General features: G+C 37.5%; 1 protein-coding gene across 7 annotated transcripts in view; it reads left to right on the top strand.

Moving 5' to 3' along the window:
* The window catches only part of Tpd52 (tumor protein D52), a 103,940-nt gene that overhangs the window by 68,102 nt on the left and 11,406 nt on the right, over window positions 1-24,432 (top strand). For 4 of the 7 annotated variants that reach the window (XM_074068752.1, XM_020176260.2, XM_074068753.1 and 1 more), the window contains exons 2-4: window positions 5,791-5,906; window positions 17,662-17,810; window positions 19,735-19,836. In XM_074068752.1, coding sequence (XP_073924853.1) covers window positions 5,791-5,906; window positions 17,662-17,810; window positions 19,735-19,836 — 367 coding nt within the window. Of the gene's footprint in view, window positions 1-5,790; window positions 5,907-17,661; window positions 17,811-19,734; window positions 19,837-20,890; window positions 20,918-24,432 lie in introns of all 7 variants that reach the window. The other 3 variants (XM_074068750.1, XM_074068751.1, XM_020176259.2) reach the window with 1 other exon arrangement.

Here is a 24,432-nt window from a genome sequence, read left to right as displayed (position 1 = left end):
TCTAAAGTTGATACAGGAAAGAGTAGGAAATACTCTGGAATTAGTAGGTATAGGTAAGAACTTTCTCAATGAAACCCCAGCAGCACAGCAACTAAAAGATAGCATAGATAAATGGGACCTCATAAAACTAAAAGCTTCTGTTCATCAAAAAAAATGGTCTCTAAACTGAAGAGAACACCCACAGAGTGGGAGAAAATATTTGCCAACTATACATCAGACAAAGGACTGATAACCAGAATATATAGGGAATTTAAAAAACTAAATTCTCCCAAAACTAATGAACCAATAAAGAAATGGGCAAGTGAACTAAAGAGAACTTTCTCAAAAGAAGAAATTCAAATGGCCAAAAAACACATGAAAAAATGCTCACCATCTCTAGCAATAAAGGAAATGCAAATTAAAACCACACTAAGATTCCACTTCACCCCTGTGAGAACAGACATCATCAGCAACACCACCAAGGATTCGGGGAAAAAGGAACCCTCTTACACTATTGGTGGGAATGTAAACTAGTACAACCACTCTGGAAAAAAATTTGGAGGCTACTTAAAAAGCTAGACATTGATCTACCATTTGATCCAGCAATACCACTCCTGGGGATATACCCAAAAGACTGTGACACAGGTTACTCCAAAGGCACCTGCACACCCATGTTTTATTGTGGCACTATTCACAATAGCCAAGTTATGGAAACAGCCAAGATGCCCCACCACTGATGAATGGATCAAGAAAATGTGGTATCTATACACAATGGAATTTTATGCAGCCGTGAAGAAGAACGAAATGTTATCATTCGCTGGTAAATGGATGGAATTGGAGACCATCATTCTGAGTGAGGTTAGCTTGGCCCAAAAGACCAAAAATTGTATGTTCTCCCTCATATGTGGATGTTAGATCAAGGGCAAACACAACAATGGGATTGGACTTTGAGCACATGATAAAAGTGAGAGCACACAAGGGAGGGGTGAGGATAGGCAAGACACCTAAAAAACTAGCTAGCATTTGTTGCCCTTAACGCAGAGAAACTAAAGCAGATACCTTAAAAGCAACTGAGACCAATAGGAGAAGGGGACCAGGAACTAGAGAAAAGGTTAGATCAAAAAGAATTAACCTAGAAGGTAACACCCACGCACAGGAAATCAATGTGAGTCAATGCCCTGTATAGCTATCCTTATCTCAACCAGCAAAAACCCTTGTTCCTTCCTATTATTGCTTATACTCTCTCTACAACAAAATTAGAGATAAGGGCAAAATAGTTTCTGCTGGGTATTGAGGGGGTAGGAGGGAGAGGCAGGAGGCAGAGTGGGTGGTAAGGGAGGGGGTGGGGGCAGGGGAGAGAAATGACCCAAGCCTTGTATGCACATATGAATAATAAAATTAAAAAAAAAATACCCAACATAAAAAAGGGCTGGCAGAGTGGCTCAGGGTTTAGGCCTTGAGTTCAAACCCCAATAATGTAAAAACAAACACATCAAAAAACACCTCAAAGATCCCATTATTACAATTGAAGATGGGAGATGATCTGCTTGCACTGTACAAAGAAGAATTAAGGAAATGGCTAAAATATTAACCTAAGGGGGCAAATGATTGCCAGTGTTCATTCACTTGGGCTTGATAATGCCATCTGTGACTTTTCAGACCAGGGATGTGAAGAAGTCTTTGTGGAGACTGTTTTCCTTGTCCTGCCCTGTTCATTGGTATTTCTCTAAGAAAAAGTATGTAAGGAAATAAGAGTGCAGAATCAGAAAGACCCGAGTTTTAAACCTGCCTCTGGGAATCTGGGTAAATTATGCAACCTCAGAGGACCTAAGTTTCCTGGTGGAAATAAATACTCCTCTCACCAGATGTAGGTTGTAAGTTTTTTTGTTTTTGTTTTATGAGAAAATGTTAAACAATTATTCAGTGAGACTTATTAACACAAAGTAAGGAAAATTGTTCAGTACCATCGAGGTAGATACGGAGACTACTGCATTGGGGGCATTATAGGGGAAGGAGATTGGATTCCTCTCTGAATATTGCTTGGGCAAGGAACTCCTGTGTGTGTGTGTGTGTGTGTGTGTCTGTCTGTCTGTCTGTCTGTCTAGGGAGCTCTGGATGGAAAATTACTACCGAGAAATACAGGAATAAGGTGGACTCTGACTTAAACCAACTTAATCGGATTCTTGCTGAAGGCAGGCCAAGATGAACATCATCTGGGGGATGGTGGAGGATGAGAAACCTGATCCATATTTGATCAAGGATGGGGATTCTGATTTAGCAGTGTTCTTTGCTTCCATTGATTTTATAAAGAATGGATAGAAGGGCCTAAGAGAAGATTCAGAGGCCTGACTTAAGTTTTCAAGCAAACAGTCCTTGTCAAGGTGTAAATCTCCCCTCACAGTGATTAGGTTATTATATTTCAATAAATATTAGTCATTATTCCCTGTCTTCATCATTTAAAAACACCTTTGCATCAGATTCTGAGAAGGAACTTTAAAACTTAACAAGAATTTTTTGGGGCTATTTATAATTTTAAGGAGTACTATAAAGTATCCTGTTGTCTACCTTTTGTAGTTTGAATGAGAAATTAATTTTTTCTCTCAAAGGCCAGACTCTCCTTCCATATTAAATGCTATACTATTTCTGAGCATATAGGAAACAAGATGATATCTAAAAAGTTATATAAGGCAGAATTTGGATCCTCGGGTTTGGGGAAACTTGTGTTTGAAATAATGAAGGTTGGTTTTGGTCTAGTCTGCCAGATTATTTAAAAATAGTCTTATTATTCTTGCCTTCAATGTCTTTTCTAGTTTTCAGATCACTGATATTAAGGATCTCCTTTTAAATCAGACTATCTGAGTTCAAAACCCTAACTCCAGCAACTGTGCTAGTTGATCAAGTTGCCTGGCCTCTCTGAGCTTCTGTTCCATTCCCTTTTCTGTTGCATGTAAATGACTGAATATACTTGAACCATATATTTGAACCACTTGGCTCGGATTTGAATATAAACAGGATACACCCATGGTGGTGGCTGTGGTTAGTAATTATCCTGAGGCATGGCTGTCATATTTTGCTGGTAATTTTGGCATCTACTATCCTGTACTTGCTTTGCATCCTTTTCAGTTGAATATCTTAAACTGTGCCTTTAAATTTTAATATTATTGTTTTGCTGCCACCTACAGGGTAATATGGAAAAAGCAGAACATTTGTCATCAACTTTGTTAGATGCTGAGTATAAAAATCACGTCATCTTGGTGGTCCTGCAGCCAACTATGGACAATTCCAAAGTCCTCTTTTCTGAGATACTTACTTTCCTTGGTATTCTAATGGAATACTACATGAACTGGTTGAATATTCCTTAGCTTTCAAATATTCAACCAGTTCTTGGGAGAAGAACTTTTTAAGGTTTTGGAGTTTTTTGGAGATGAGAATATTTGCATAGACTTTACTGATTGATTGAGCATCCCTAATTTGAAAGTCAGAAATCTGAAATTCTTCAAAATCTTAATTTTTTTTGAGTTAAGGTTGTTCAACCCATAGCAGAATCCCTTTGGATTCTTCTTGGAATTGGTGGTACCCATAATCCATTATTAGCAATCAGATAATGTATTTTCCCCTTACATAAGTAGATTTGCAAAGTAGCATTTATTTAAAAGCGTGAAAGAGTCTTTGCTATTTAAGGCATGGTTTAGCACCTGAAGTTTCTTGGTCTTGTTTTGGTTTTAGTCTTCTTGCAGTTGAGAACTTGAGAGTTCTGAGCAGAATATTACAATAAAATTAAGGATTGTTTACTGGCAACTCTGATACAGTTTTGACTGTGTCTCCTTATCTGCTGTGCTTGACTCCCATCCTCACTCTCATACTCCCTTTTTGACAAGCACATACTAGTTCTTGGAATCAGTTTCTGACTGTATGTGGTGCAGCACCTCCTTCACAGTTGGAGTTGGCTGGAGTTGGACTGAGAGGCACCAGTACCGGAAAGGAGGAGATGGTCCCATGAGGCCTGTTTGCTACCCTAAGGGGCTAGACTATGTTTTAAAAACATGGAAGCACTAAAAGGTATTAAACTGGAGAGTGAAATGGCCAGATTTCTGTCATGGAAGTATTAACTCAAGCAGTCCCTTCAAAGTATTTTAGAGATGTGCAGAAGCTTATGTTTGTCAGTCCAATTTGTGGTGTTATAATTGTTTTATTTGTATTACTTTATTTTTTGCTTAGGATGCTGTAAACACCTTCCAGGTAGGCACTGTTTTGGTACTGGTCGTGGTGATTATCATAATTATGAACTACCGTTAAATAGTTGGCACGTGATAGCCCCAACACCAAGAACCTTTGTGACTGTAACAGTGAGTGCGGTCACATTGGTTCTTGTTTTTCTCTTATGTTGCTGTGACTGGCAGCTCGTTCACAGCATGGTCTTCCTTTCCGCCTGCCCAGCTGCCTTCATGTTCCTGGCATTGTGCTTTGGAGGAGTGCCACATAGCTCCTATGGCTGAACCCACACTGCTCAAATGATTGTGGAAGGTGGTAGGGAAAGACTGTATTGGTTGTGACACTCTTTGGTAGAAAGAACAGGAAATATTCTCCTGGTCCTCTGTGCAGCAAAATCTGTTGCTGAAAGAGATTAAAAAATCCCACACCTGGGACCTAGGAATGGATAGGCAGACTGGCTAGGGCAAGAGGCCAGGAAACACTTGTCTTAGGTGTAAAGTTTTTTGTTATTTTTTTGGGTGGTACTTGGGCTTGAACTCAGGGCCTACACCTTGAGCCGCTTCACCAACCCTTTTTTTGTTTTTCAAGATAGGGTTTGCAAACTATTTGCCCAGGCTGGCTTCGAACCTCAATCCTCCTGATCTCTGCCTTCTGAGTAGCTGGGATTACAGGGGTGAGCCACTGGTGCCTGGCTCAGGTATAAAGTTTAAGAGGGTACCCAAAAGCTTAGTAATCAAACAATATGTAAATGCAGTGCTTAAGAAGTTAAAATTAATACAAAAAATCTCTGAACAAAATGTTAGAATGTAAAATAGTGGATTCTTTGAATTAACTTTGATTTTAAAAATTGGATTAAAATATCGCTGAGGTTATTGATGCCTCCTTCTGTTTTGCACCCAAGGTTTGAGCCTCACTGGCCTTTAGCCTTGGTGCAGGTGGCCATGAAGAACATGGTGCAGAAGAGCATGGATTGCTGAGCGGCTGCTGCCTCGCTGGCTGTACTCCCAAAATAGTTCTTCCCAGTAGGCTCTGCTTTTTCCTTTTCTTTTTTTTCTTTCTTCCCTCCCATCTTCTTTAGGGTCTCAGTAAGTAGCTCAGTCAGGCCTCAAACTCTCCATCCTTCTGCTTCAGCCTCCTGAGTGCTAAGATTTTACCACCACTAACTAACGGGAGGAAACGGAACACGGTTTCTTTTAAGATGGTTAGTTGTTCTGTGGTTGGTCCTTCACTGAAGTTGTTAAAGAGTGATTTGATCTCCACAGGAGTTAATGAGTGTGTAGTCCTCTCCCCTAAAATCTTTGATCTAATTTATGCTGATTTGCTCACACAGCTTTGCCTCGACCATATTGTGACTGAGAATATGAGTGGAAGCAGAGGGGAGGCTATATTTTCTAAATTTATACTTTGCCAGAGTCTCAGTTGGCAGTATTTATTGGCTAGCCCAGACTTTTGTCCTTTATTACGAGCTAGGTCATTGGGTTGCTGCAGAAAGGCAGTGTGGGATTCTAACCTGATTGACTTTATTCCGGCCTTGACAGTGGAGCAGCCCAAAGGAGAATTTTACTTGGCATTCACATTTTTTCTTTTTTAATCTCCAAGGTCTGCTGGGGACAGACCCAGTACCCGAGGAAGGAGAAGATGCTGCTGCCACACTGAGTGCCACAGAGACACTCTCAGAAGAGGAGCAAGATGAGCTGAGAAGAGAACTTGCAAAGGTAAAGGAGCTTCATGGTTTGCACTTAAATTGTAATGTCCCTTGTGCTTCCAAAGCTCATTGTAACAGCTCATGGTTAGCTCCAGGGGAGAGAAAGCACCACCAGCTTACTTGTCCCACAGGTCTTGATTAGGGGAGAGGAGAGAGAAGAGGGTGTTTTTACATGACATGACAGAGCATCTATGGTGAGGTGATCTGAGAGGTAGGGTGTATGGCAAAAACTGGAGGAGCAGAGAACTCATGAATCACCTGAGGACCTTGAGACTAATGTCTGGACACTTGCTCTTTAGTCTCCTCTGTGACTTTGCCTGTCTTGCAGGTATAGGCACTTTTGAACCTCATGCCTTCCAACTCCCTCCTTCCTTCTTTCCATCTAACTTCTGACTTCCACCTCCTTTCTTAGCTTCCTTCTGGGGCTGGGGAGTGGTTCAGGTGGTAGAGTTACCTGCCTAGCAAGTGTGAGGCCCTGGCTTCATACGCCAGTACTACCGAAAAAGTCCTTCTGAAAAATTCATATAACATAAAATTAACCATTCTAAAGTATATAATTCAGTGGTATTTAGAACACTCACGTTTGTGCAACTGTCACCTCTTTCTGTTCTAGACATTTTCTTCGCCTCCACAAGAGCTCCTTGCACTCACCAGGTAGTCACTCCTCAGTCTCCCCTCTCTTAGTCCCTGGAAATAGCTAATCGCCTTTGTGTCTCTGTGGATTTAACTACTTTCTACATATTTCCTATAAATGGAATCATATAATATATGATCTTCTGTATGTGTCTTCTTTCACGTAGTGCAATGTATCCAGTGTTCATCCATGTTGTAGCATCTATCAGTAATTCATTATTCATTCCTTTTTATGGTTGAATAATATTCCACGGTATGTACCTACTTTATTTCGTTTTAGAATTCATCCACGGATGGACACTTGGGATAATTCCACCTTTTGACTGTTGTGCACAGTGAGCTAGCAACATTTATGTGCAAATACTTTTTTTTTTTTAGCTTTATCCTGTAAGATAGAATAAACTGGTTTCAGTTTTTTTGCTTGTGTGCCTAGGAGTGGAATTGCTTCATCATATGGTTGTTTCCCTTTTTTAACTTTTTTTTGAAATACTGGGGTTTGAACTCAGGGCCTATACCTGGAGCCACTCCACTAGCCCTTTTTTTTGTGTGTGTGTTGGGTGTTTTTGAGATAGGGTCTTATGAACTATTTGCCCTGGCTAGCTTTGAACTGTGATCCTCCTGATCTCTGCCTCCTGGTAGCTAGGATTATAGGTATAAGCCTCAGGTTCACATTTTAACCATTTTTGAGAACCACCAAAATGTTTTGTACACCAGTGATACCATTTTTATATTACCATAAGCAATTTCTTCACATCCTTGCCAACTTTTTTTTTTTCTATCTTTTTGATTCTAACCATCTTTTTGTGGTTTTAATTTGTATTTCTGTAATGACAAATGATAATAAACTTTTCATATATTTATTAATCACTTGCATATCTTCTTTGGAAAACTGTCTGCTCAAGTCCTCTGTCCATTTAAAAAAATTGGGCTGTTTGTTGCTTAGATGTAAGAGTTAGGTATATATTATGGATTTTAGATACTATCAGATACATAATTTCCAAACATTTTTGCTTGTTTTACAGGCTGTCTTTTCCTTCCCATCCCCTCCCCTCCAGTCCCTGCATGTTGATCCTTGTATTCTGCCACTTTGCTGAATTTGTTTATGAGTTCTAATAGATCTTATTTTTGTGGATTCTTTATTCTACATATAAAGTCATGTCATCTATGATTAAAGATCCAATCATATGTGAATCCAATTTGTATGGCTTTATTTTTCTTTCATAATTGCCCTGGCTAAAACTCCTAGTGGAATGTTCAGTAGCAGTGGTGGAATTGGACAATCCTTTTCCCTTATTTTATCAGGAAAGCTTTAAGTCATTCATCACTGAGTATACATTAACTGCCAGTTTTTCATAAATGTACTTTTTTTCATGTCATGGAAATTCCTTTTGCTTCCTACTTTGTTAATTCTTTTTTTAATCATGAAAGAGTTCAAGATTTTGTCAAATGTGTTTTTTCTGTACCTAATGAGACAACTGTCTATTTTCCTTTCATTCTCTTAAGGTAGAATATTACCATTTTTATTATCATATTACTGTTGTACTGGGGGGTACATTGTGACATTTACAAAAGTGCTTACAATATATCTTAGATTCACCCCTCCATTGTTCTCCTTTATTTCCCCTCTGCCCTTTGTAGAATACTTGCAGCAGGCTTCATTGTTCCATTTTCATACATGAGCACATGATATTCCCACCGTATTCACCTCCTTCACCCTTTCCTTATGTCCTCCCCTCTCACTGGTGCCAACCCCCAGACAGGATCTATTTTACCTCCTGTCCTTCATTTTTGGAAAAAAAAAGACATTTTTAAGATAGTTATATAGGGAGTTTCATTATGATAACTCAAAGTATATATGTATTATATCCTGAATTGGTTCATCCCCTCCATTTTTCTCCTTTCTACATTAGCCGCCTTTTTATGGTGATCTCAACAGGTGAAATATTCTGTATTTACTCTTGTATAGAAAGTACATCAATCATATTCATCTTTGCTTTCTTCTTTTATCCTCCCCTTCCTGCTAATGCCCTCCTCTCAGCATGACTTGTTTTTCATTCTTGTGCTTTGTTGGTTAGGTGTCTGTTCATTGTTGAGTGTAATTTTGCCTTGGTGTTACACCTGTACATGCACTCTGCTTAAGTCATTGTACCCCCACCCCACCCACCGCACTTCCTCAACCCTTTTCCTCATCCTGCGTTGTTAAATGGTTTTCAGTGTGTTTCCTTGTGTCTTGTTCCTACACAATTTGATGTATTTCATTATTATTTGTTGTCTGTCTTTCCTTTTCCTCCTCTTTTAGTCTCCTCCACCAGTTCCATTTTTAGGCACACGTTCTTTATGTATCTATATGTGTATATAATAATGCTTGCATTTGTATTAGGCCTATATTCCATATATGAGAGAAAACATGCAGCTTTTGACTTTCTGAACCTGGCCAACTTCACTTAGGATGATGTTCTTACAGTACCACCCATATACTTGCAAAATGACAAAATTTCATTCTTCTTTGTGGCAGAATGAAATTCCATTGTATATAAACACCATACTTTGTTAATCTGCTCATCAGTTGTGGGGTAGCTTGGCTGTTTGCATAGCTTAGTTACTGTGAATAGTGCTGCAATAAACATGGGAGTGCAGGTGTCTTTTTTGTAACCTGGGTTACATTTCTTTGGGTATATACCCAGGAGTGGAATTGCTGGATCATATGGCAGTTTATTTTTAGTTTTTGAGGAGCCTTCATATTGTTTTCCCTAGCGGTTATACTAATTTATATCCCACCAACAGTATATGAAGGTTTCTTGTCCCCCACATTCTCACCAACATTTGTTGTGGTAGTGTTCTTGATGGTAGCTATTCTAACAGGAGTGAGGCAGAATCTTAATGTGGTCTTGATTTGCATTTCCTTTATAGCCAGGGATGGTGAGCATTTCTTTATGTGTTTTTTGGCCATTTGGACTTCTTCCTTTGAAAAAATTCTATTCAATTAATTTGCCCATTTCTTCACTGGATCGTTGATTATTTGAGAGTTTAGTGTTTTGAGTTCCCTGCATATTCTGATTATTAATCCCTGTCAGATGTATAACTGGCAAAGATTTTTTTTTTCTCATTCTGTGGACTGCCTCTTCAATCAGGTGACCATTTCTTTTGCTGCACAGAAGCTTTTTAGTGTTAAGTAGTACCATTTGTCAATCCTTTCTCTTAGTTGCTGAGCCATTGGGGTACTATTTAGGAAGTAATTGTGCCTGTAAGTTCCCGTGTTTTTCTTATAGTTCTTGTTGTTTCAAAGTTTCAGGTCTTATATCAGGGTCTTTAATCTACTTTGAGTTGATACTTATACAGGGTGAAAGACATGTATCTAGTTTCAGTATTTTTGCATGTAGATATCTAGTTTTCCAAGCAACATTTGTTGAAGAAGGTGTCTTTCTCCATCATATGTTTTGGGCACCTTTGTCAAAAATCAGACTATTTGCAGTCTTTTGTGCTTCCATATGAACTTTAGGGTTGATTTTTCAGTATCTGTCATTGGGATTTTGATGGGAATTGTATTAAGCATGTAGATTGTTTTTGGTAATATAGCCATTTTCACAATATTGATTGTGCCAATCCATGAACATGGGAGTTAATTCCATCTTCTGTAGTCTTCTTTGAGTTCTTTCTTTAATGGTTTATAGTTTTCATTGTAGAGGTTTTTCACTTTCTTTAAGTTTATTCTTAGGTGTTTTTTTGAGGCTATTGTAAATGGAATTGTTTTCTTATATTCTTTCTCAGTGTGTTCATTGTTGGGCTATAGGAAGGCTACTGATTTTCGTATATGGATTTTGTATCCTGCGATTTTGCTTTATGCTGTCTAGGAGGTTTTTTGGTGGAGTTTTCTGGGTCTTTAGGTATAAGATCATGTCATCTGAAAATAGGGATATTTGACTTTTTGCTTTCCTATTTGAATTCCTTTTATTTCTCCTGCCTCATTGTTCTGACTAGGAATTCCAAGACTATGTTGGATAAAAATGGAGAAAGTTCCTGACCTTAGAGGAAATGGTTTCAGTTTCCCCATTTAGTATGATGTTGGCTGTAGGTTTGTCATATATAGCTTTATTATGTTGATGTACATTCCTTCTGTTCCTAGTTTCATCAGAGTTTTTATCATGAAAGGATGTTGAATTTCATTGAAGGCTTTTTCTGCATTTATTGATGATTATATGATTTTTGTCTTTGCTTCTGTTAATATGTTATTAACATGGAATATTACATTGATTGATTTTCATATGTTGAATCATCCTTGCATTCCTAGGACAAATTCATTTAGTCATGTTTTATCAAGTCCTTTTACTATGTGGCTAGATTTGGTTTGCTAGTATTTTTGTTGTGCTTTCTGGAAGTAATAGTCCTAAGAAATACCAGTTAGTTTTCTTTTCTTGGAATATTCTTGTCTATGTTTGATGTCAGGGTAATGCTGACCTCTTTAAAGGAGTTAGGAAGTGTTCCATCCTCTTCTATTTTTTTGGGTTTTTTTGGGAAGAGTTTCAGAAGGATGTGTGTTGAATTTTGAAATGTTTGGTAGTATTAGTGAAGCCATCTATTTTTAGACTTTGTTGGGAAGTTTTTGACTACTGATTCAATCTCTTTTCATGTTATTGGTCAGTTCAGATTTTCTTTCTTCATGGGTTGTTTTTGATCATTTCTATGTTTTAAGGAATTTGTCCATTTAATCTAGGTTACATAGTTTGCTGGTATTCACAGTATTCCTTTACAGTCTTTGTTTCTGCAAGGTTGGTATTAATGTTCCCACTTTCATTTTGATTTTAGATATTTGTATCTTGCCTTTTTTTCTGTCAGTCTAGCTAAAATGTTGAAAAATTTTGTTCTTTTTAAAGAACCAGCTCTTGGTTTTATTCATTTTCTCTGTTTTCCTATTGTTCATTTTGTTTATCTTCACTCAGATCATTATTATTCTCTTCCTTGTGTTTGCTTTGGGTTTAGTTTGTTTTTTTTCTTTTTCCAATTCTGTAAGGTGTAGATTGAGGTTAGTGATTTGAGATCTTTATTTTTAATAGCACATTTTAATTCTACAAAAGGTTTCATTGTGGTATTTCCATATAAGCATGTAATGTACTTGGATTCAATACCCCCCCCATTACTTTTACTCCCTTTTCCCCTCCTTTTAACTGGTTTCATTATTCTGTTTTCATGCACACATATAAAGGACTTCAATCATATTCAGCTCGCTCCACACCCTCTCTTTTTACCCTCCCCCCTTCCACTGGCTCCCATCCCCTGTTGGTCCTGATTTTATACTTATGCCGTTCTTTTCTTTTTTAGGTCTAGGTTCTGCATGTGAGAGAACATGTGACATTTGTCTTTCTGAGCCTGGCTGATTTCATTTACTAACCTGATGGAAATGTTTAGTTTTCAATGCAGATATTTACAAGCTACACATTTCCCACTGTCATTGCATCCCTTAAGATTTAGTGTCTTGTGTTTTTGTTTTCATTCATCTCAAAATATTTTCTGATTTTCTTTGTTATTCTTTGACATTCTTGAAGAACAGTGTGCTTTACATATTTGTGAATTTTCAAATTTTCTTTGTTTTTGAGTTTTAATTTCATTTCATTGTGATTGGAGAAGGTACTTAGTGTGAATTAAAACTTACCAAGACTTGCTGCCTAACATATGTTCTATCCTGGAGAATGTTCCACGTGTGGTTGAGAAGTATGTGCATTCTGTGATTTTGGGTGGAATGTTCTGTATATGTCTATTAGATTTAGTTGGTTTATATTATTGTTCAAGGTCCTCTGTTTCCTTATCTGCCTGACTTTACTGTAAATTCTTTTTTTTTCTTCTTTTGCATTGGCACTGGGGTTTGAACTCAGGGCCTCATGCTTGCTAGGCAGGTGTTCTACCACTTGAACCACTCAGCCAGCTCCCTACTGTATTTATTTCTTTACATAAGGGTCTATAAGCAAGGTGGGGGTAGGGTGGGTAAAGGAGATTAGTGATAACCCTAATGAAGAGAACAAGGATTAAAATTACAAAGTGTTTAGTGCATGACTAATGTTATTTTCATTTTTTTCTTTTTAAGTGGTACTGGGATTTGAGCTCAGGGCCTCACCCTTGCTAGGCAGGTGCTGTACTGCTTGAGCCATGCTTCCATCTGTTAATGTTTTATATTTATACATATGTATGTATGTATGTATTTATTTATTTTGGCAGGACTGTGGTTTGAACTCAGCTCACAAGTTCATGCTTCTAAGGCATATACTCTATTGCCTGAGCCATACCTTCAGTCCGTTTTGCTCTGGTTATTTTGGACTATCTTGAATATCTTGAACTATTTGCCTGGACTGGCCTCAAACCGTGATCCTCCTGATCTTTGTCTCCCAGGTAGCTAGGATTTACAGGTGTGAGCCATTGGTATCCAGCAATACTATTTTTAAAAAGAAAAAAAAATCAGTTTTCACACAAGCTATGTTTACTGTAGAAACATAAAAAATGGAAACGAAAGTCAACAACAGTATAAAAACTTAGCTGTTTCCAGCTTTCTTCCTTGTGTTTATTGTTGTAATATGTTTCTATATGTGAAGAGCGCATTAGAATACATATCTATAACTTTTCCCTACTTATTTGAAATTTCAAAAACATTTTATGCCAAGAAATAGTCTACCAAATCAGTTTTAATTACCGCACAGCCCATTTTTAATTTCTGCAAGCTTATTGTTAGTTGCTAGGCATACATTCATTTACAAACAGTTAATTGTTTTTTTCTTTCAATTAGGAATAGTAGTTGAAAGTACACTCACGAAACCTTTATGCATGTTCTTTAATTAAGCTAAAGCCCTGGAGTTGGAATTGTTAGTGGAGCTAAGGGCTGCTGAGGTCACACAGGCATTCCCAAGTGTACCAACATGGACTTGGTGCTCTTGAGACTGTTTCTCCTGGTATTGAAAGAGCAGGTTTCCAGACCCTGACCAGCTCTCTGGATTAATCCATTATCAAAATAAAAATAATTACTCGCACCTAGTATCTGCAGACTATTCATTATATGGCAGGTGCTCAGCTGAGTTCTTTGCATGTATTATTTCATTAATTTTATGAAGCAGGTGTTGGTATCATGATTGAGGTACATGTAGGTCTCAATTTCCAAGTAGACTATGTAACTTTATTTAGTAACTGAAGTTATCAAGTATGCTGTGATCTGTAAACATTTTCTCCCATTCCGTGGGTTTTTCTTTTCCCTCTTTTTTTGTCTGTTGTTGTTCTAGGGGCTGCACCTAGGCCCCCATGTGTGTAGGGACGCACTGTACCGCTGAGCTATACCCACAACTCTTTCCACTTTCTTGATTGTGATCTTTGAAGCACAGAAGTTTTTTATTTTGATGAAGTCATATTTATGTACTTTGGTGGTTTCTTGTGCTTTAAGGTATCATATGCAGAAGCCATTGCCTAACCCCTATTAACAGAAATCAAGGTTACACAGTTCATAGCAACACTGAGTCTTTGTATTCAGGTCTTTGTGAATTCTGCTGTCTGTGCACTTACTCTTTTATTTGTATAATATTCATGCTTTCTCTGACATGTATCCAGATCTTCCCCAAACTCTATGAGATAAGATAGAAAACTATTACTACTAGCCTCCTAGTTGTGTTCTAATAATAATTGGATATAATGAAAATGATTTTCATTCAAAAGAAATGATATATTTCAATTTGGAAGAAATTGCTTAAAATAGTTGTAGAATGGGAAGCTTTTAAAAACCCATTTTTCTTTAAAATTCACCCTTTTGAAGTATACAAGTCAGTGATTTGTTTATATTTGCAAGGTTGTACAAACATCACCACTTAACACCAGAACATTTCCATCATCCGCCAGAAAACCCTGTTTCATTAGCAGCCACTCCCAGTCCTCCCTCCCTTTCTCCTAGCAGCCATTGATCTTCTTTGTCTCTAGGTTTGCCGGTTCTGGGTATTTCATAGAAATGGAATCATATGATGTCTTTTGTAATTTCTTCTTTGAGTTAATATGTTAAGTGTTCAAGCTTCATCCATGTTGTGACCCACGTCAGCACTTTGTATTACTGCGTAATATTTTGTTGTATGGCCACATTCTGTTTTTCCATTCATCAACTGATGGACATTTAGGTTGTTTTCACTTTTGGGGCTGATAGGAACAATACCATAATGAACATTTGTATACATGTTTGCCTGGAGACATATGCTTTTAATTCTTTTAGTGAAATTCCTAGCAGTAGCATCGCCAAGACATTGTAGCTGTGTGTGTAAATATTTGAGGAGTGGTCAAACTGTTTTCAGCCAAACTGTATCATTTTATATTCCCACCAGCAGTTTCTGAGGATTCTGGTTTCTCCATGGCCTTGCCAGCACTGGTTCATGCCTGTCCTTTTGACTTTTGCAATCCTAATGAGTGTGAAGTGATAATTTTGATTTGCATAATGAATAATAGTGAATAATGTTAATCATCTTTTCATTTGCTTAATGGTCATTTATGTATCCTTTTGTAATAAAGGTCTGATTCCTTTGCCCTAAATTTCTTCATATATTCTCTATACTAGACCCTTGTTAGATATGTAATTTGAAGATACTTTCCTCATTCTGTTATAATTTCATGATAATGTACCTTAATAATTGTTTTTAATTTTGATGCAGTCTTATCATTTTTCTTGGTTGCTTGTACTATATGTGTTACATCTAAAAACCCATTGCCAAATCCAAGGTTATGAAGATTTGCCTTGGTGTTTTGTTCTAAGTGTTACATAAATTTAGATTTTTGATCCATTTTGAGTTAATTTATGTACACGGACTTAGTTTTGAGCCCAACTTTATTCTTTTGCATATGGAAGTCAGTTGTCCAAGTCACATTTGTCTGAAAAAAACCTGTTCTTTCTCCTCTAAATTATCTAGGAACTCTGCAAACCAATTCATTATAGATATGTGGGTTGATTTCTGGACTCTAAATTCTATTTCATTAGTCTGTATGTCTGTTCTTAATGCCAAGTACTGCAGTCTCCATTACTCTAGCCTGCTAGTAACTTTCTCACCCATTTTAAAATTTATATCAGAAATTCTTAATGTGCTCTCTTATACTCTTAAGGGCATTCCATGTGCATATGTGTGTGTTGAATTAAGGAATTGTAGCTGCAGTTTGCTGTGTGTTAGCACACATTAATTAACAAAAACAGGGAATTCACTGGATTGTGTATTGTTCAGAAAGATTTACAGTAGTCTTTGTTTTCTTTTGCTGTTTTTGTTTGGCTGTATTGGAGATCGACACAAGGCCTGGTGCTAATTAGTCACTACCACTTAGCAATACCTCCAGCTCTTTTGTATGTTTTTTTAAGATAGCTATTTAAGTTTTCTTTTTTTAAATTTTATTTTATTGTTTCATTTTATTTTTAAGATAGGGTCTTATTAACTTTCCCTAGGCTAGCCTCACTCAAGATCTTCCTGCCTTGGCCTCCCTAGCAGCTGGGATTATAGGTGTGTACCTGGCCTTCTTTCCAACTTTTATTAGGGGAAGTAACTACCTCAGAAAAAGTGTTAAGGGGTAGGAAACTTATTTACTATGCAGATACTCCTTTAAATATCTGATGATCTGGAGTTAAGAGAAAGGTTTTGGAGAGGGAAGAGTGTATAATGATTGAGAAGTGGTGTCTAAAAATCCGGATGGAAATTGTGGTTCCTACATTACTTGTGTGATGACTTTGGGCAAATCATTGAATTTACTTGATTTTGAACCTTATCCATTCCTCCTTTGTTGCCTTTTTCTTCTCCTGTTCTGGAAGTCTTAAAATGTGACTCCCGGAGCTGTGTGTAATATTTGAGATCCTCTCTGACAAGCACAAAGGACTGTGTGTTTGCTCTGGATTTCCCTTCTAATTAATGCCATCTTAGAGCTATGTAGTGAAAGTATTCCTTTTTATTTCACAGCCACATCATGTTCAATTTGTCCTTCTCTCCATTGTTCATTTCATGTTTTCTGAAGATTTAATTAACAGTGAAAAAGAGTTTACTTAGCAATACTATATGTTGTCTTTAAAGGTCATGTCTTTGAGATGATAGAAGTATTGTATAGGTCAGGACTGAGAATATGGCTTTGCAAAAGTAAGGGAACATTTCCGTAAGGGTCTTGAATATTAATGAATATACCTTAGGGATCCAACCTTTCAACTTTTTGGAACAAAAAGTCTCTTCCACATTGTGTCTTTCCCTCTGTGACTCTGCCCTTTTCCATTTCCCAGGTTTAACCTTTTCCTCTACTTTATAAATCTGCTTATAGTGTTGGCTTCCACAGCATTTCCTAATCTTACTGTGCTCTTGCTAGACCTCAAGGCTCTTTTTTCCAGATCTTTCCAGCTTCTCCCACTGTTAACTCCATTTCTCCATCAAGGCTCCAGGATGAGAAAGACTGGTTAGTTGACCACTTCTTTTCATGCCAGGCACCTCAGTAGTTCTTGGCCACTGGATGGGTGGCTGTTTTCTGCAGGGCTGTCTCGGGGGAGCAATTGCTGTGGCTTTGGCAGGCCTATGATTGAAGATCCAGTATAAACCTTCATGAAATATTCAAAAAAGTTGTGTTTTGGTTTGTTCTGGTTGTGCATGTTTTGGTGGGGATGAGATTAGTTTTAGTTTTTGTAGGCATTCAAGCAGAGTTGAAGTGTCTAGCTGGAAAGTTAGAGGTCAGAGAATGGGTGTTAGAGTGACACAAGTATTATCCATCTGAAGGGTTTAAGGCCTTAAACCTGAGTAAGGAAGCATAGGGAGAGAGAGAAGGCCTAGGACATCAAGATACAGACTATAAACAGTTGTTGTGGTAGAGAAAAGAACAGCTCTACAGGAATGATCAGTATGTAGATGATTTACTTAACTTCTTTTTTTTGAGGCAGGATCTCACTATGTAGTCCATGTTTACTTCTAACTTGAAATTCTCTTGCCTCGGCATCTTCAGTGCTGGGATTACAGATGTGCACCACCACACCCAGCTCATTTTGTTTTTAAAGAAACAGATAAATGAGTCAAAAAAATTTTAACTGACAATAAAATTTTGAGTGTAGTTTTGCTCTAATAACTTTAACTTACTGAATGACTCCTGCTGTATTCCCACCCCCAACCCCTTCCTTATAGGTAGAAGAAGAAATCCAGACTCTGTCTCAAGTGTTAGCAGCAAAAGAGAAGCATCTAGCAGAGATCAAGCGGAAACTTGGAATCAACTCACTACAGGAACTGAAACAAAACATTGCCAAAGGGTGGCAGGACGTGACAGCGACATCTGCGTATGTGCCCTCGATCATGAGTTTTTCTAGACATGTAAAGGACACTTTTGTACCTTTTCTTTGGGTAGAGGAAGAGAAAGGGGATGAGGAGGTTTCCACAGCATTTCTTTGGACCATGCCAGGCACTTTTTTTCTAATTTTCCAGTGTACCTGACTCCCTTCTAGCTTTGCTTTTCCAGACTATTTTAGGGAATAGAAAGAAAAGCAGCCTCATAAGCAAGTTGAAGAAGGAAAATTCAAGTTCCCAAAATGTTACACAGTACTCCTTCCTTACTGAAGTTTCTCTTTCTGAGGTTTCAGTTTCTCATAGTCAATCCTGCTCTCCCATCTTGGGATGTGAATCACCCCTTTATCCAGAGCATCCGTGCTTTATATGCTACCCACCTGTAGCTGCTTAGTAGCCATGTTAAGAGAAAATGTGTGTGTGTGTGTGTGTGTGTGTGTGTATGATTCAGTATGAGCTGTAATTTTAGGTATCCACTGGTGGTCTTGGAGCATATCTCCATCAGATAAGGGATAGGACTATGTATATTGATTTTCCAAATACGTACATATTGTCATTTACTTCTCAGGATAACCTAGTAGGTGGATGGTGAGATAACACAAGGAAACAGGCTCAGTGAAGTGTTGAGCATAAAATGTGGAGTCTAGATTTGAACCCACATCTGGTCAACTATAGAATCAGTCCTTTGGGGGTGGGGACAGTACTGAGGTTTGAACTCAGGACCTCACATTTGCTAGCAGAAGCTTTACCACTTGAGCTACTCCACCAGCAGAATCAGTCTTTTTTTTTTTTTTTTTTTACCATGCTCTGTACATACCTAAGATTAGGTCACCATTTTCTCATGTATGTTCATGGCAGAATCTCAAATTCTCTGTCCCTCTGATCACACAAGTTATGATACAGAATTATCACAGTGCAGTTTTCTTTCCCAGTGCTAATTGGAGCAAGCTTTTAGCAACAGATTCGAACTGTCCCTTGTCTTGTGTTCAGGTCCAGTGGTAAGCTTAGGCGTTGACAGCCACTAGCAGTGAAGCCACCTGCATTCCACTTGACAGTACTTGGGTGCCTACTCTTTTGGTCTGCTTTCTTCCCAAATTAGTTGACAGTGGGAAAACATGCAGAAAACTAGTATTTGATTGTATTAACCATAAGCTATTTGTTTCTGGTATTTGATCTTGAGGGGTAAGAAAAAATGCCTGAGCATTCATTTCCACAAAGTAGGATCTTAACCTTTTTGGTAGGTATCATCTTTTTTGTTGTTTGTTTTTCTCTAATCTCCACATAGCTGGGAAGAGGGGGTGGCAATTTACACCTTTCTAAAAGCAAATATTACACTAGGGTCATTTTAAGTATTGCATCTTTTACATGCTTGAAAGTCTAGCAAGTCCTTATTTGGTAGCTCTACAGACAGGCAAATTTTTTTAAAAAAGAAAAAGAACTTTTTTATGCCCATAAAATTTGTTGGGAAATTAAAATACACTGCCTGTCCTGACCTACGTTTTGCTTCTTACCCCTTTATTTGAGATAAAGGCATCTGAGGAATTTGACTCCATTTTTATTTTGTTTGGCTTATGTGTAAGAGGAAGGAGAAGAGGTATAATTTCTTTCAGACTGGCTCATTTTCATTTTTCTTCCATGACTATTTTTAGTTCTACCCTGATTTCTTTGGCCATTCCTTTGTGGGCCTCTGCCTTTCTGTCAGGTCTCAGGTACTGCAGAAGATTGTGCCTGAGATGATGGTCAGTCTAAGATGAGGAGGCTGTTGATACCCTGTTGGTTAGGAATGATTTTTGAAGTCCTTAAAACTATTTTATTTGTGGGAGTTCTCCAGTAAGAGGTGACCACTACACTGGAAATAATTGATAATTGAAAAGGCTAGCTTGACCATTCTTTTTTTTGTTCATTTATAATTGACTTTAGATACAAGAAGACATCTGAAACCTTATCTCAGGCTGGACAGAAGGCTTCAGCTGCGTTTTCATCTGTTGGCTCAGTCATCACCAAAAAGCTGGAGGACGTAAAGTATGTCTGCCTTTTTCCTTGCTCACTAAGCAGCTAAGGCAGATTGAAATGTTACTGTGGTTGTTTTTTGTTTCCTGGTTTTGGCTCAGGATGATGCTAGATTCTCTGTTAGGGTGAGGGAGAGGGGAAAACTCCTTCAAACCAGGATCTGAAATCATAGATCAAATTCTTTTAGAAAGAGCATTCTAACTTAAGAATGATCATCCTAGAAATCCATTAAAGGTTATTGAAAAATTCTGGTTGCAGTTTATGTCTTTTTAGTCCTTCTTGATCATACAGGGTAAGTATGCCTCTGGTGGTTGAATATTTGTGATTGTGGGCAGAGCCTGGAGTCTTTCTCGGGATGAATACAAGAGCATTGAAGTGCACGCTTGGACTGAGACCTGGCTTCACTTTCTGTATATGACAGTTTTATGCCATGGTGTGATTTCAACATGCTCATTTGTGCACTGGTTTGTACTAATGGGTGAGCTGTGTGTACATTCATGCTTAGGTCCACATCTTGATTTTGAGCTGTTGCTTTTTGTTTCCCATTTCTATTTTAGACTACTTTGCACAGTTTTCCTTGTCATTTTGATAAAACCACTTCATAAGTGCTTTGTGCCTCTCTTCCCATATGGATTAGGATAGTGCTGAAAATGGAAAACATGGTTTAAATCAGCTGTGCTTCTGTTGGCATGCACAATTTGTGGTTATTTTCTTTTAAAGCTCAGATTGCATGACTTTTTTCATTTGTGGGGAAAGCAGATTTTATAACCAGAATTTTATTGGTTGAATAGATTTGTTCAATCAATGTATTACACTTTATACCAAAATAAATCCCTCCATTATATTTGGAGTATCGTCATCCTATGCATAATGAGCATAGCTTTCTTGAAGCTTTTTGATAATTAGTAAACAGGTACATCGGTTAGATACTCTCACTTTTTCTGCTTACTGAATTGTGTAGTGCTATAGGATGAGGTAAAATATGCAACTTTTAAAAAGTTACTTAATTGTTATAGATTTATCAGAACTTCCTTTCTTTTTTAATGCTTACTCTGGCTTCTTACAGATTGCAAGCCTTTTCACATTCATTTAGGTAAGGAGAGTTGGAACCATCACTGCTGTCTAGCAGTCGTGTGAGACGCTGTGCTAAGATTAGATGATTATACTATGGTGGATGCTTATGTTTGTTCACTATGTAATTTCTTGCATTTGGAGTATTTTTTTCTCTAGTGCATTTCTAATTTCAAGGGAGGGTTTCTTGTATACCATGGATAATGGATAAATTAAAAGAAGAATTTGACACTAGTTCAAGGGTTATAGAAATGATTTTTGAGTTTCTTTTTAATTTTTTTTTTTTTTGTGAAAAGAAGCAGCTATTCCATGGCATTCAGGATTCCTCCCTTTTAATGTCTGACTTTGTTTTTGATGCTTTTGTTTCTTTGGTGCTTTTGTAAGGATGTTGGAATTCTTCACCTGGGTCCCATTATTGCAGTTATAATAGACTGCATATGTGCTGCCTCGTGATGTTAAAGTCTTCTGTCTTCTGTAGGTTACTCTACATTTTTGTGTGTGGTAAATAAGAAAATTTACCATTACCGTGCAGTTTTTAATATTCATTTTATTAGCTTATAGTTTTTACTATTTTATCATTTCTTTATACTAGTTTATTTTAAACTGTGCATGCAAAGCAATTTCATGGTTTGCAAAGGGAAAAGTACATCAAAAATATGCTATTCCAAACCATGCCTTAGAGGAGTCCTGGTGATGTTGAGCAAACCTCTTCTTTCTCTTTGCAGACTTTGATTATCTAATTAGGTGTTGTAGAAAACAGGTGGGGGAGGATCTTTACATGCAAGCAGGAAAGGTAATATAGTAGTCTCCATCTCTGTTACTAGTAACTTGAATTTTCTTCTTAAGCAGTCACTTGCTGTGATCTAGTGCTCTGCCTTTGTAAATAAGCAAACAAGTACTTAGAGTTCTGATGTTGGTGACATTTATCTCTGGAAGTCAGGGTAAATCACAGAAATATATAAACTGTCAATATTGGACTGTTTAAAGCTAAAATTAAGCTTTAAAAAAATCAGGTAATAACCAGTGATAAGAGTTGATTGTGATCTTTGGAGTTCACTTAACATGGCCAAATGCTGCCTTCAGTCACATAATCCATTCTACCACCCTGAGAATGCCTGCTGTGGATGGATCCTGAGGCCATAGCCACCACCAGACACAGCTTTGTTAGAGTAGAGTTTAGCAGTTTTGAGTGCTGAGGGTCAAGGAAAAGGGGTCGGGGGCATGAGGGGATGCCTTGAGAATTGAAGAGCCTGTAAGCACTCGATTATAAGACAATGCCAGGTGTGGTACATATGTAAATACAAAGTATAAGAATATGTGAGAGCTGTAGAGAAATGTTGCTTCTGTAGATATCACTGTTTTTCTACATCTCTAAAAAGATTAAGCAGGTGTATCTAGGTATAGCTCAATGTGTACTGTCATTAATTCATCAGAAACAAATTGAGTTTTGCTGCTCATTTCTAGTTCCTTCTAAGTTGCTTTATTTCATTCCATTTAAGGCTACAATTGAGATTATACTTCACTGTTTTCAGTCTTGTTTTAATGACTATACATTGTATATTATTATGTGGAGGTTAAGTGAATCTTTTGATTAATACTTGGAAATGAGAAATTAAATTTTTAAACTAATTCTTCTACATCAAAGGTTGGCTAAGGTGATTTAATCTGATTTCATGTGTTTAGATGTATAAAGAAAAACACATCTTTTAGATCATGTGGGTCACAGAAGCAAAATACTGGCCCAAGAACTATCCAACAAGAGATGGTTCCCTCTCTAATCCTAGGAGCAAGGCCCCTGGGATGGACATGAGAGGCTTCCTATAGAAACTGCTTGGACACAGGTGGTTATCCTATTAACTGTCCATCTCTTCTGGCAAATTTAGGCCAGTGGTTTCACTAAGATGTAAAATTATAAGAGCAGAAATGTACTAGTTTTGCCAGCTTAAGTTCATACTTAGCAACAAGGGAGAGGAAGGAGAGAGAGAAGAGGTGGATGGAAGAACAAGGAAAGAGGCACAGTCAGACAGAGACACTGGAGTGGTGGTGGAAAGAGAAAATTAGAAAAAGAATGAGAATAGTCATTTTTGATGCTGTGAGAATGGGGCATAGCAAGGCTGAGACCCAGGTGGGAGGTGTGTGCATTTCCACCCCTCTCCTGTTTGTTTTTTCTGTACACATCCATGGTAAGCATTGACTCATGCTTTTACCGTTTGGAGAGAGACTTTAAAAGAACCTATTTCACTCAATGCCACTGTTAGAAATAAGTTGTAGTCTTAGTAATTAATAACATACTATAATCAGTAATCTCATTGTGCTAGTTTTGATATGCTTAAGAAAAAGTGCTGTTTCATTTTGTGTTCATTTCCAAAGGAATCTTTTTAAATGAGTGTTTCTTTGTGTATACCTGTGGGTATTTTAAAATTTGTTTTAGGTTTATTAAAATCAATCCAAACAATTCCTTTTTTGCTGAAAATTTTTATCCCTTAGTGAGAAAAATGAGATCATTTTCTCTTCTCAGAAAGAGAGTATATTTTAATTAGAATTTGGAACATTATAATAACTTTCTCTACCTTTCATATTCATGTTTCCCAATTTAGTAAATAAAATTGTTCATTCTTTAATTCAGAAGTATTTATTGAGGGCTGTGTCAGTCACTGTAGGGTTAGAACTAACCCTACAGTGACTTTTTAAGAGATATAATCTAATATGAAATAATGCTAATTCATGTTTCCACTAAAGTCATGTGTTACAACAGATAAGACTATATATAGTACCTCCAAAGTGTGTACTGTATTACCTTGATTCTATGCTTGGGAGGAAACTGAACCATAAGGGAAGGCTAATTGACTTCCCCAAGGTTGCAGAGCAAGTGTGAGTGGCTGATGGTCAGGATTGAAACCCAGCACACCTTGGTTCCAGAACAATAATAGAGACTGTCCACTGGGCATTGTTTAGCAGTTGCTCTTCCGTTATTGTCTGTATGTCAGGAGAATGTGTGAGAGTAGAACAGCATAACAATACACAGATTGACTGATCTTACAAACATGCTTGGTGCACAATAAGCACTCACAAATGTGAGCCATTAACTCTTCCATCTTCTTCCTCTACCTCTTTCTTCCCCTCCTTATTCTGCCCCTCTCCCTTACTATTAAGGATGACAAAATCGAATAGCCTGGTGTAAGAAACCAGGAGAAATTTAAAACCAGTTCAACTTTTTAAAAGAATAACTTTTGCAGAATAAGAGTAAGAAGTACTTAGAATCAAATTGCCCTCTGATTATTTTTCTCATTGTGTTTTGAGGAACTACCTGGACTTTTCTACTGAGCTACACTCCCAGTCCCACAGACTAATATATTTGAGGGTCACAAATCAAGGTAGAAAATAGTTTTAAATTTTTCCTCATAGATGTTAACTAATCTTCACAGTGTGTCTCTTGGAGATTATTCTGGTCTAGCAGCAACATTTTTTTTAATTGCTTGAGCTACCCCACTAGTCCTAACAATATGGTTTTTTGTTTTTGAATTCTACAATTCTTCT

This window comes from Castor canadensis, chromosome 3 (genome assembly GCF_047511655.1).
Source record: "Castor canadensis chromosome 3, mCasCan1.hap1v2, whole genome shotgun sequence".
NCBI classification, from domain to species: Eukaryota; Metazoa; Chordata; class Mammalia; order Rodentia; family Castoridae; genus Castor; species Castor canadensis.
Note: the sequence above shows the minus strand (reverse complement) of the source record. Positions and strands in the feature narration are given on the sequence as shown.